The following is a 13,225-nucleotide window of genomic DNA, read 5'->3' as shown; positions in this document are numbered from 1 at the left end:
GAAATATCTAATGACGAGTTGAAAAAGTGTGAACTATACTTCCTTGAAGAAAGGGTAGATGAATCTCAAGCAAAATTGGCTAGGCATTACAATTCTAAATTTAAGAAGTAGTCATTTTACTTGAATGATCTTATGCTACAAAGGGAGTTCCTATCTTCTAAAGAGCCAGGAGTGGGAAACTTTAGCCCTAACTGGGAGGGTATTTATCACATCAAGAAAGAGGTTTGATCAGGACCCTATAACATTGAAAGTATGGAAGGAAAAACATAGCCTCATCAGTGGAATGCAGAGCATCTACGGAGTACTATCAGTGAAAATCTAACAAATTTCATGTATGATTTGGTTAAGTCAAATAAAAATTTGCCTTATTGAAAGTCTTTGTTGTAAAGAAAAATACCTCTCATTGACAAAAAGCTAAGGTGAAGCCTTTGCATAGATGAACCATCCCTATGTAGGGAAGCGTCAGCATTTCGACAACGAGTCGGATCCAAAAATGGACCACCTCCTAATTCGCGAAGTGAACAGCACATGCCCTCAACAACAAAAGTTGTTAAGAAAGTCTCAGGATGGATGAATCGTTTAACCCCATGCTTAGGAAAATAAATAGAAGACATATGAGCTACCAACACTTGTACAAATTACGAATACAAACAAATATCAAACAACAAAATAAAGTGCTATAAAGCAATGAATTTATACATAAAAATTCAGTAAAAATACTCAGTAAATAAGAAAAATATGTTTAATTCATTAAAAAAGTATTACAATTGTAAATTCAAGCCATTTAAAAAAAGTAAGAAAAAATGCTCCGAAGGCCCTAATACTAAGCAGCCGAGGGAGGAGGAGGCACAAAGGGTACAATAGCATTGGGAGCCACTTCAGCATCCTCTTCTTCAGTAGCTTCATCTTCAATTTCGATCATGTAGCTACCCTCCGTCAGAGCTTGAGGCTCTTCTTCTCACATTTCCAAGAGTTCATACCTTAACTCAGAGGTGTTGAAGGTCTGAGAGTTCACTTCAATCCATTCTCCCATTTCGGTGTAGGCATACCTTCGCCAATACTTAGCAAAACTTTGGTATGCTCCGTGAGGTAGAAGTTGGCAATGAAACGCTTCTCAACTTCACTATCAGCAGATCCAGCTTCTCTCGTTGCGATTTCCATCTCTTCCACTAAGCCATAAACATTGGAGCTCAACTCTCCCACCCGCTGCTTTAGAACAACATTCTCTTTATTGGCCTTCTCCAGGGCCTTAACAGCAAGCTTTTTGTGGGAATTAGAAGTCTCCACCCGCTTTGTCATTGAGGCCACCTCACTTTGAGTCAAATGGACCTCATTTTTCAAAATTTCAATTTCTGCTAAAGCATAAGCAAGCTTCACAGACTCTTCAGCTTGTTGTTTCTTTAAGGCCTCCACCACAGCCATTGCCTTCTTGGCTGTTTCCTTGGCCTGGGAGGTTTTATTAGCAAATTCTTTATTTTTGTTTTGAAGGTTTTTAAAGAGAGCCTCTGCCTTTATGGCAACACAAACACCCTCTCCTTCTGGCTCACATGGTGGTGAAGATTTCCACAGTATCATTGTCTCTACAAAAGACTGCCAACGATCTGTCTAGAACTTGTGAAATGTAGACGTTACAGTTAGGACCTCTGGAGGAAGCATTGACAGAACCTCCAGAGCCAGCTCGTCACTCCATTGAGAAACAAAGAGCTTAGGGTGAGGAGCTGCATCAGACACAATGGACCCACTTGAAGTCCTAGCCTTTTTTAAAGAATCCTGCCTCTGGACTCCACAACAGTTGGCCTCTTCTGAGCTCCTTTGACTGCAGTAAAATAGAGGCTACCATCAATTTCTTCCCAACTTGGGCTTCAGAGCGAGGTGGTGGACGACCATTAACCTATCCTTTTCGGTAGTAAAGAACTTTTGTTTCTTCTTGGGGATCTCCTCCACCTTGCTTTTTCCCTTATACTTAATAGGAGATTGCCCGTCTCCTTCATGACCAACAGCTTTTTTGCTCATCTTCTCCACTTGGTCCCTCACCTGTTTTGCTGCAACAGATGAGGGCTTCAACCCATTCCTCCCAGTAGTGGATGTGTCAACAAGGATAGTATACATGTCAGGGGTGGGATGCCTCCACTTCTCAAAATTTTATGCAAAAACAAGAAATGTAAGGTCAGCAAAAGCCTTTGAACAAGTAACTACAAACCCCAACTGAAGAGCGCAGTTACCACTTCGAGCCATCAAGCAGAACTTCTCGAAGCATTGACAAGCAATGATCAACTTTTCAAACTCTCTTAAAGATGAGGGACGAAGGTAGATGTCCTCTATAACCTCTAACTCGACTCGGCTAAGCTCCAAGCAATTAATCGATCCTACAAAACAAGGAAGAAGGTCAAAATCAGAACCAAACTGACTTTTAAGTCAACAATCCACATAAGGCATGGGCTTCTGGGTAGGAAGTAGGAACTGTCATTTATGAGTGGTGTCACCTTCACTCACTTGCAACTTTTCCCTCACCTAGAACCACGTCTCCTTCCATTACTTGATGGAGGAGGAAACTCCTATGACGAATGGGAAGTGTGACCCCTATGGACACAAGGAATACCAACCCTTGGAGTCTTCTTTCCCTAAAACTCTAGGTTGAAAAATGGTTTAGAAATCGTAAAAGGGCATGTCCTCACCTAGGGAGATCTCATGCCATAAAAGTAGGTTCCAACTAATTGGGTCCAAACATTGGGGATGAACTGGGTGGGAGCCAGCTTGTACAACCTCAAAACGGCTCTACAAAAAGGGATGAAGAGGCAGATGAAGTCTCGCCTTTAAAAGAAACTAATTGACGATGATGCTACCCTATCTAGAAAAACAGGCTCGTTCATCAAGAAGGAGCTAGAAGTTCGATGTCATAAGGTATATAGTATTTCTCCCTAAAGTTTACCAGGTGGGATGTGTTTACGATGAAAGGAATTTTAGCAGCCCCCAACCCACCTTCTCATCTACCCTATCCTCCGTTGGAGATAAAAGGACTTTGACCAGCCCTAATGGTTTGGATAAGGTCGACTGTATTAGTTATGGTAATCCCTATCTCAGAGGCTACCTGGCTAATATCTAAGTCTCACCCAGAAGGTGAAGAAGCCATTAAATCAACAGTAAAAAAATTTAAAATACTTGTAAGATTAAACACAAATCACCGAAGAAAGGTGACTAAAAATCTCAAAAAAATTTGAGGAAAGAGTGAATAAATATGATGAGCAAGAAAGAGTTTGGATTTCCTGATTCCAAAGGGCAAAAGTAATTTTTACCCCAAGTTATTGCCTTTATAGGAGGGGTACTAAATCCCAACATTTGGATGTTGATTCGGATCATCCAATCGTTCATTTGAAATTTAATCTGAGCTGCCCACCACATTTGTTGCTTCGCGTTCTATGGTTTAGATCAGAGCTTCTGAATCACGGGCTCCAACGCGTCTGAACCACGTAAAGCACTCCTACGACAGCAGCCGTTGCTCACTAAATGAGGTGAAGATTGAGTGTGTGGGAAATTGAACCGTTTCAGCTGTCTTCTATGGGAAATGCAAAAGACGACAATTTATTTGGGCACAATAATTAAGGACGCTTTGTATTCCTGAACGTTTCAACTGGCATGTCTCATTAGAAATATTGCTCTACAGCTTCGGTCAATCGATGAAGCAAATTGCTTTGGTCTTTACGTGAAGCGCTTCGGTAGGGCTTCAAAAATATATTAGCAAGCACACAACCTCGATCAAATGGACCTCAGCTCTGATTTAACTTCAACAAACAGAAGCTCCCAAACTCAACTTCGAAAAATGACCTCAATAAGCCCTTCGAACATTTCATTATAATTATATAAACTTCGGTGCTGGTGAGGTCGGGAACGTAGTCTTCCGTCTCCGATTTTGCCAACCGATAAGATCTCTGAGATTGACCAGCCAGCTAGGTTCAAATTCTAATTCTCATATAAATATTCATAAATACCCCCAACAAAATTTTTCGTTTAAAAAATAACATAAGTCCATTCACTACATAAATGATTATGCATCGACTTGGGGGTCTATTGTTTTGCCTCCTATTCGAAGTTCCCAGTGGAAAGCCATGTGAAGGCACTGCGTGTAAACATCTAGCAGTCAACAATGTCAAAATAAAGAAAAAGAAAAAGCAAAAGAAAAAGCTGATCTCTTTCACCGAAACACTATCTATATTTGAAATTCTTTGTTGGAGCACTATTTCTTCTGGCTGAACCTTTGCCCATCCGAAGCCCCTTTTTTAAGCCGAAGCGGTTGTTGCCTTTACAGCGGATATGTAGAGTATATGTAGATCTGATTGATGTAAAATTTGCATTAGTGAATGTTATAAGTATTGGTATAGGGTGTATGACAGTTGACCCCTTGTCAATATAATTAATGTATGACAGAGAACGATGTGGTGCTCCAGTTAATGGGATAAGTCAACGTGGTTCTAATCCAACGTCGATCACGTCGGCCTTAACTCTATAAATAGTAGCTCTTGTAACATTTTGAAAGATTGTAAAATATATGCAAACTATATACACTTGGAATCACACTCAGTCTTCTCTCCATATTCATTAGTACAAGTTTAGATCAGCCCACAGGGCACATCTCCAAGTGGTAAAAGAGGAGGGTGGAGAAATCCAGCTTTGTTTGAGGCTGCTGCGTCAAGGGTTCGAATCCTGAAATATGGATTTAGCTCTTGGGTAAGTGCAAGTGTACAAGTAGCCTTCCACCCTATACCCTTGGAGGTATAACCTGCGATTTACCTCCCTCACGATGCTCCAGGGCAGGGGTGGTGGGGAACCCTTAATGTTAGGGTTTAACCTTTTTTAGTACAAGTTTAGATCATCTCTAATTGGTTGAAGTTATCTGTGATTGCTTTGCTTGTACACAATCTTCCTTGATCATATTGTCATTTGTTTGCAATATTTCTTGATTACATAGTGGTGTCTGAATGTTTTCGTCTCGCGTCATAGAGTATCTCCCACGTCCATAATCGTCATGCATCTTCGACTGTATCTCCAATCAAAACGTGCCAAAATATGTTTGCGTGAATGCGAGTAGACTCGACATCTGTTATCCACGTGACCATTGTGAAAAATGTGGTCAACAAAACTCAGGTTGGAACTTAATTGTTTTGACACTTAAAATTTGACTTATCAAAATCAATATGGTTCGAACAAATTTTCACTAGATTCAAAACTAGCAGTTGTTCACACGATGGAAAAAGTCAATCATAGACAAATCCTTACAAGCATCCTAAACATGTTGTAACCCATCCAATCAAAACGCAGAAGATATGTCATAGGGTCAGAAAAGTAATTTCGGAAATCCAATTCCTTTGACTTGAGAAGAACCCACTTCAGTATAAAACGAAGCCCCGATCCCGCTATGCCCCTAACCCTGTACCCGGATCCAAATTCTCGATTCCCCCCGTTGCACAAACAAAACGAAACAGGCACAGAACTCTGCACTGTATTCTATTTCAATCTCTCCCAATTCACACAAAATTATTATAGATCTATAAACAAAATCTGATTAATTAGGGTTGTTTTACTAAATTTCGATTTCAGTGTTCTTTATATATGTGTATGATTTAGGGAATTCTAAAATGCTGACGAAGTTTGAGACGAAGAGTAATAGAGTTAAGGGATTGAGTTTCCACAGTAAGAGGCCATGGATTCTGGTGAGTCTTCACAGCGGCGTGATCCAGCTCTGGGATTATCGCATGGGCACTCTCATTGATCGCTTTGACGAGCATGATGGTCCTGTTCGTGGCGTCCATTTTCACAAATCCCAACCACTATTCGTCTCTGGAGGTGCAGTGTTTCACCCTGTGATCTCCGTAATTTTATGCTTTTTTTATAAATATTTTACCGTGTTTTAGTCTCTGGATCTGTAGGTTGATAATGGCATTGGATTTTCTCGAATTGTTGGAACTAGTTGAATTTGGGATATGGGAGGGGCGATACAAGTTATGCAACATTGTTTAGTAGTTGGTGATTGCAATTCGCGTTCTTATAATCTGAATCATTTTATGTTGTCAACTGCTAATAGTATACGAGATAATTATCTTGTGCACTTTCCCAACTGAAACATCTGAGGGAATCAATGTTGGACTTATTGGAACCTTAGCAATTTATTTGAACATTGGTCATTGGGTTAATACAAGTATGTATGCTTCATTGTTTGGTAGTAGGTGATCGAAGTTGCTTTTTTTTTTTTTTTAATAATCTTGTTCAATGAATAATGTGCATCACTGGGATTTGGTTTAATATATCACTTGTTTGTTATTCTACACTTGCACCATGATCCTTGAATTTGCGGATTGGGTCATTGCATTAGAAAACCTTAAGTTTAAATAGGTGATTTTGGGGGCATGGCTTAATTTATGCTTGTTTTATTGCTTAGGAAAAGTTTATACTGCAAATTGTTCAAACTTGATGTTGAAAAATGGGTTTTACATTTATTGGGTGCCTAATTGTTGTGTTATTGAATGTGGTGAGTATGGCGTGACATATGTTTTGAAGAGCGGGTAATAGTTTTTGTCGTTTGTTTGCTAGTAGAATTTTATTTATCTGTGACGCGATTTAAATATCAGGCAATTGATTTTTAAGTCATGCTGGACTTGATAAATTTCAAGACTTATTTTCATATTGTTGTAATAAACATTAGTTAGTGGATTTTAATGCTCGTACTGTCTTAATAAACAATAGGCAAAGTTCGACTAATTTTACAGTTTTCTCAATAATTTATTGGGAGTTGAATTGATTCTTAAGTAACGTATTCTCCCTTCTCATGAAGATTCCAAAGAATGAAAAATAAATCTATTAATTTTTGTTTTCTTCTAAGCAAAGAATGTTTGCAGAATTAACTTGGGTAGATATGTCTTTTCTTGTTAATACCAATGTTTGTCTTTGCAGGAGATGATTATAAGATCAAGGTTTGGAATTACAAGCTGCACAGGTGTTTGTTTACGCTTCTTGGAGCTTCAACTTAGCACTTGAAAGCGGGAACATCGAGAAAGCTCTTGAATCGGCTAAAAAGATTGATGAGAAAGATCACTGGTACCGGCTAGGGGTGGAGGCCCTTCGTCAGGGAAATGCTGGGATTGTTGAATATGCTTACCAGAGAACGAAGAACTTTGAGAGGCTGTCCTTCCATTATCTAATTACTGGTAATGTGGACAAATTATCCAAAATGATGAAAATTGCCGAGGTCAAGAATGATGTTATGGGTCAGTTCCACGATGCGCTGTACCTTGGTGATGTCCGAGAGCGTGTCAAGATTCTGGAGAATGCAGGTCATCTACCTCTTGCATATATCACTGCTTCAGTCCATGGGCTCCGCGATATTGCTAATCGGTTAGCTGTGGAACTGGGGGATAATGTTCCTTCTTTGCCTGATGGGAAGAGGGCTTCTCTGTTAATGCCCCCAAGTCCTGTTTTGTGTGCTGGAGATTGGCCTTTATTAATGGTCAGTAAAGGAATGTTTGAGGGTGGTCTTGATAATACAGGCAGAAGTGCAGAAGAGGATTATGAAGAGGCTGCAGATGCCGATTGGGGCGAGGCTTTGGATATTGGTGAAGTGGAAAACATGCAAAATGGAGATATTAGTACGGTTCTGGAGGAAGAGGACGTGCACATAGAAACTGAGGAGGGTGGATGGGATCTTGAGGATCTGGATCTGCCTCCGGATACTGACACCCCAAAGACGGCTCCAAATGCACGTTCTTCTGTATTTATCGCTCCTAACCCTGGGATGCCTGTAAGCCAGATTTGGGTCCAAAAATCGTCTCTTGCTGCTGAACACGCAGCGGCTGGAAACTATGACACGGCAATGCGTTTATTGAACCGTCAATTAGGGATAAAGAACTTCTCTCCTTTGAGACCACTGTTTATGGATCTTCACATGGGCAGTCACACCTATTTACGTGCCTTGTCCCTGGCCCCAGTGATATCTTTAGCAGTTGAGAGGGGTTGGAGCGAGTCAGCGAGTCCAAATGTGCGGGGTCCACCTGCACTTGTGTCCAATTTCTCTCAGTTGGATGAGAAGCTTCAGGCTGGTTACAAGGCAACAACTGCTGGAAAATTTTCTGAAGCCCTTCACCATTTTGTGGCTATTCTTCAAACAATTCCATTTATTGTGGTCGAGACACGAAGAGAGGTGGATGAAGTTAAAGAGTTGATTATCATTGTAAGAGAGTATGTTTTGGGTTTGCAAATGGAACTTAAGAGGAAGGAATTGACCGATGATCCAGTTCGTCAGCAGGAATTGGCAGCTTATTTTACCCACTGCAGGCTCCAAAGTCCTCACCGAAGACTTGCATTGTTGAATGCCATGACTGTTTGCTATAAAGCACAAAACCTGAGCACTGCAGCCCATTTTGCCAGGGAACTTCTGGAGACCAATCCAACTGCCGAAAACCAAGCCAAGAAAGCCCGCCAAGTTCTGCAGGCAGCCGAGAGGAATATGAGAGATGTTACGCCAGTGAATTATGACTTCAGAAATCCTTTTGTGGTGTGTGGGTCTACGCACACCCCCATATATCGGGGGCAGAAAGATGTGACATGCCCTTACTGCAGCACACATTTTGTTCCATCGCAAAAAGAGCAGCTTTGTACAGTTTGTGAGCTTGCAGAGGTAGGAGCTGATGCATCTGGTTTAGTCTGTTCACCATCGCAGATCGGTTGATCGGCCTTCTTTCCAGGGCTTGTTCTTGGCTTTTCATTAGCAGCACCCATTAAGCCAGTTTGTGGCTTTCATCTCACAAACGAAGAGTTAGGATAATCAAACGACAATAGAGGTTTCATTCAGATTATATCTATGTTCTATATGGGTTTTGATTTTACAGTCAGTTTTCTCAAACGACCTTTTTTTTTTTTTTTTTCTTTTCTTTTTTAATGATTACATTTTCTTTGTAATAACGTATGTAAGATTATTTACTTTCCCCATTCTTATGACGGATGAGAATTTAGTGTACCTGATGCATCGGGTAAAATTTATTGCCTTTTTTTAGCGAGTCTCGATTTTAATTTTTGCAGATGTAATAGACAGTTTATTGCTGCTATTTTGTGGGCTATTTGATTTCCCCTTTATGTTAGTATATTAGAAATGTGTATTGGCATTTGGTATACAGAAGTCGATATTACTGAATAATATTCTTTTTTTTTCCTTCTAATAATTTCTTCAATTGCGTTTAGTGTCATTTAATTCCTGCCAAACAGCCTAGAATGTAATTTGGATGTGTCAGTTTGTAGTTGACTATTTTTTATTATTATATTACTTGTTTGGTATACAATATAATAAACAGTATTGCACTATGTTCTTAGTGATTGTTATATGCTATATTTAGTTTTTCTTCGTTATTGGGGTTAAAAGTTTCGATGCCACTAACTTTTATAGAAGCTGCCATAGCTGCTTTATTATCTGCATCTCTTCTCAAGCGTTCTTTGTGCCAATCTATTTGGCAAGTGCACTTCGTCTATTGAATGTCTGGTATTGTATGGATTTTTTTATTTTTTAAATGTCGGATTATTAGGAGTTAAATTTTTTTTAAAATGGTCAATAACGTTCGTGCAAAATTTCAATTTATTCCTTGAAAGTATTTTTCTTACTCATTTTAATCACTAAGTTAATTATCATTATAAAATTGATTAAATTTTATTGACCTTCACAAATAGGGTGAGTTCGATGAACAGATTGCAGCTATGGTGAAAGTTCAGTGTTTTTGATTTTTCTATACACGATGGACAAATTGATATTTCACATTTCAATGAATTTTTGTAGGTATATTAATAGAATCCAAACGAATGATATGATTGCTCCAATTAAAGTTCAATGGTTCAATTGTAACTAGGGGGAAAGTTCAGTGTTCTATTGTGTAATTTAAAAAAATGCTACTTCAAGTGATTTTAACTTTGGACTATGCAGACTACAAGAATGATTAGTAAACTAAAAATTAACATGATATATTGCAATTATAAAACGTGTCACAACTGTAATTTGCCAAATCCAGTTCCATTTGACTTTAGAACCCACCAAGTATAAAACGAAGCCCCGAACCCGCTATTCCCGTGTACCAGGATCCAAATTCTCGACCCACTGACACGCCCAAAAAGTAAAAAAAGGAAAGAAAAATGCTGAAAACACTGCACTATATATCTTCCATTTCAATTCCTTTCCCGATCCAAACTCACAGTTCGATCAGAAATGCACAATTTTTTATCAGATCTAAGCTGAATCGGATCCAATTTAGGTTTAAAATTGTTTGATTAGATTCGGACCTCAGTGTTTATTTCCGTGTGTGTGATTTGGGAATTGTAAAATGTTGACGAAGTTTGAGACAAAGAGTAATCGAGTTAAAGGATTGAGTTTCCACAGTAAGAGGCCATGGATTTTGGCGAGTCTTCATAGCGGCGTGATCCAGCTCTGGGATTACCGAATGGGCACTCTCATTGATCGCTTTGACGAGCATGATGGTCCGGTTCGAGGCGTCCATTTTCACAAGTCTCAGCCGCTCTTTGTCTCCGGAGGTTCAAAATTTTTCCCGTCATCTCTTTAATTTTGTGTTTTTTAGATAAATTTCTTTGTTTTAGCCTCTGCATCTGCAGGAATTGAATTTTCTCGAGTTACTAGTGAAACCAGTGTTTGCAATTTGTTGTCTTGTGATCCGGTTCATTTCATAATATGCATCACTGGGATTTAGTTTTAGCTATCACTTGTTTGTTGTTCCATAATGGACTTATGATCCTTTGATTTGCCGATTGATTCATTGCATTAGTGAAATTGGGTTTAAATATGTGATTTTGGTGGCATAGCTTAATTTATGCTTAGTTCATTGCTTAGGTGATTTGCGTTAAGATTCGATTTTGAAAATTCTGGTTTTATCCTTTCTTAGGGGTTTCATTGTTGAATTGGTAAATCTGCTGATGGATGACTTATGGCGTGACATTGATTTGTAGTGCGGGTAATACTTTCTGTTGTCCATTAGCTATTTTTTAGTCATGCTGGACCAGAGAAATTTCAAAACTTATGATCATAATGTTGTAATAACCATTAGGCAGTGGATTCTATGCTCCCATTGTCTTTATAAACTTTAGTAAAAGTTTGGTTTTCATTTCTTTGCTTATTAATAATTTCATGTGGAACGAATTGATTGTTGAGGAGCATACTCTCCCTTCATGTGAACATTCCAATGCTTGACAAATCAGTTATCGTTTTTTTATTTGAAAATAATCCTTTTTTTCCAAGTAAAGAATGTTTGCATAATTAAGTGGGTAGATACATTTTTCTGGTTTATAGCAATGCTTGTCTTTGCAGGAGATTTGTTTCAGCGTCTTTGGATCAAACTGTTCGAGTTTGGGATATTGGTGCATTGAGGAAGAAAACTGTTTCTCCGGCTGATGACATCCTGCGATTGAGTCAGATGAATTCTGATTTCTTTGGTGGAGTAGATGCTGTTGTGAAATATGTCTTGGAAGGCCATGATCGTGGGGTTAATTGGGCTTCATTCCACCCCACTCTCCCTTTGATTGTCTCCGGAGCAGATGATCGCCAAGTGAAAATTTGGCGCATGAATGGTATGCACAGCTTAATCTTTGATTTGTTATATTGCCTCTAATAACTTTTTGCTGTAGAGTATGAATTTCTCATAGAAGATACACATTGCCTTCTAGAAAGAGAAGGCCATGTATGTGCTGTTATTTCTTAGATTTAAAAATGAGAAAACATTTATTCATGACACGAAGATGGATTTCTGTTCATAGTGAATTTTTATTTCCAGTTTTTAAATAACACCGATTTCCCTTGTCACTTATTTTGGTTAATGGTTTTGAAGTTTCGTATGTATACCACCTGCCATATTATTTATATCAAATCGGTTGAGTATGTGCCCACTAGAACTTCTTATGGTATCAATTTTTTTGGTTAAAATAAATGCACCCTTAATTTATTCCACTACCGTTCATTAGAGCCTAAGCAATTTTGTACAATGACATTATCTAATGTTAACATTCAACTGAACTTCTTGTAATGGAAGAGCGGTTAATGTACCAACTGGTTAACTAGAAAGATGTCTACAACCAGGGAGTTCTCTATATTTATTTTTTAGTTTCAGAGTACAAAATAAGTTTATGCTTCTTTCTTGCTTTCATTTTTTAACCTTAGACCATTCATTTTATTTGAAGTATATCTGAATAATCTCCAACTTATTCAAGATGCTATAATAGATCTACTTATCTTAAAAGCTGGCTGTAGCTGGGAATGTGAACTTCCATGTGAAAAATACACCTTAAAAATAAATCATATGTGGATTTTTTTGACCAGCACTGTTTGTAACATCTTAATACACAAAACTTCTACTTCTTTTGGCATTGGAATTTTGGTGAACTAATAAGTATTTTCTCAGATACAAAGGCATGGGAGGTGGACACATTGAGAGGGCACATGAACAATGTATCATGTGTACTGTTCCACGCAAGACAGGACATCATTGTTTCAAATTCTGAAGATAAGAGCATTCGGGTTTGGGATGCTACTAAAAGAACTGGCCTGCAAACTTTCCGCAGAGAACATGACAGATTCTGGATCCTTTCTGCTCATCCTGAGATGAGTCTTCTGGCTGCTGGTCATGATAGTGGTATGATTGTCTTCAAGTTAGAGAGAGAGCGTCCTGCTTTTTCTGTGAGCGCTGATTCTCTATTTTATGTGAAAGATCGATTTTTGCGTGTTTACGAGTATTCAACTCAGAAAGACACACAATTGATACCGATTCGTCGACCTGGTTCTAACGGTTTGAATCAAGGACCACGAACTCTTTCTTATAGTCCTACTGAGAATGCCGTTTTAGTCTGCTCGGAAATGGACGGAGGATCATATGAGCTATACTTTATACCAAAAGACAGCTATGGTAGAGGTGATACTGCCCAGGAGGCTAAAAGAGGTATTGGGGGATCAGCCGTGTTCGTGGCTCGAAATAGATTTGCGGTGCTTGAGAAAAGCAGCAACCAAGTGTTAGTCAAGAACTTGAAAAATGAAATTGTCAAGAAGAGTATTTTGCCGATTGCCACGGATGCAATATTCTATGCTGGGACTGGAAATTTGCTGTGCAGGTCAGAGGACCGGGTTGTTATCTTTGATCTCCAACAACGGGTCATTCTTGGGGATCTGCTGGCTGCTTTTGTTAGGTACATTGTTTGGTCTCAG

General features: G+C 38.9%; 2 protein-coding genes across 2 annotated transcripts; both read left to right on the top strand.

Moving 5' to 3' along the window:
- The first annotated feature begins 7,009 nt into the window (after positions 1-7,009).
- On the top strand, positions 7,010-9,160 carry LOC111374536 (coatomer subunit alpha-2-like). Its single transcript, XM_022997211.1, has one exon. It carries the CDS (start codon positions 7,220-7,222, stop codon positions 8,711-8,713), a length of 1,494 nt encoding a protein of 497 aa, XP_022852979.1. The 5' UTR covers positions 7,010-7,219; the 3' UTR covers positions 8,714-9,160.
- Positions 9,161-10,115: 955 nt separating this feature from the next.
- Positions 10,116-11,338, top strand: LOC111374537 (coatomer subunit alpha-2-like). Its single transcript, XM_022997212.1, has 2 exons — positions 10,116-10,554; positions 10,920-11,338. The coding sequence occupies exons 1-2, from the start codon at positions 10,347-10,349 to the stop codon at positions 10,940-10,942; spliced, it is 231 nt and encodes a 76-aa protein (XP_022852980.1). The 5' UTR covers positions 10,116-10,346; the 3' UTR covers positions 10,943-11,338.
- The last annotated feature ends 1,887 nt before the right edge of the window (positions 11,339-13,225 follow it).

This window comes from Olea europaea, unplaced genomic scaffold (genome assembly GCF_002742605.1).
Source record: "Olea europaea var. sylvestris unplaced genomic scaffold, O_europaea_v1 scaffold1259, whole genome shotgun sequence".
Lineage (NCBI taxonomy): Eukaryota > Viridiplantae > Streptophyta > Magnoliopsida > Lamiales > Oleaceae > Olea > Olea europaea.
This window is presented reverse-complemented; position numbering and strand designations above follow the sequence as displayed.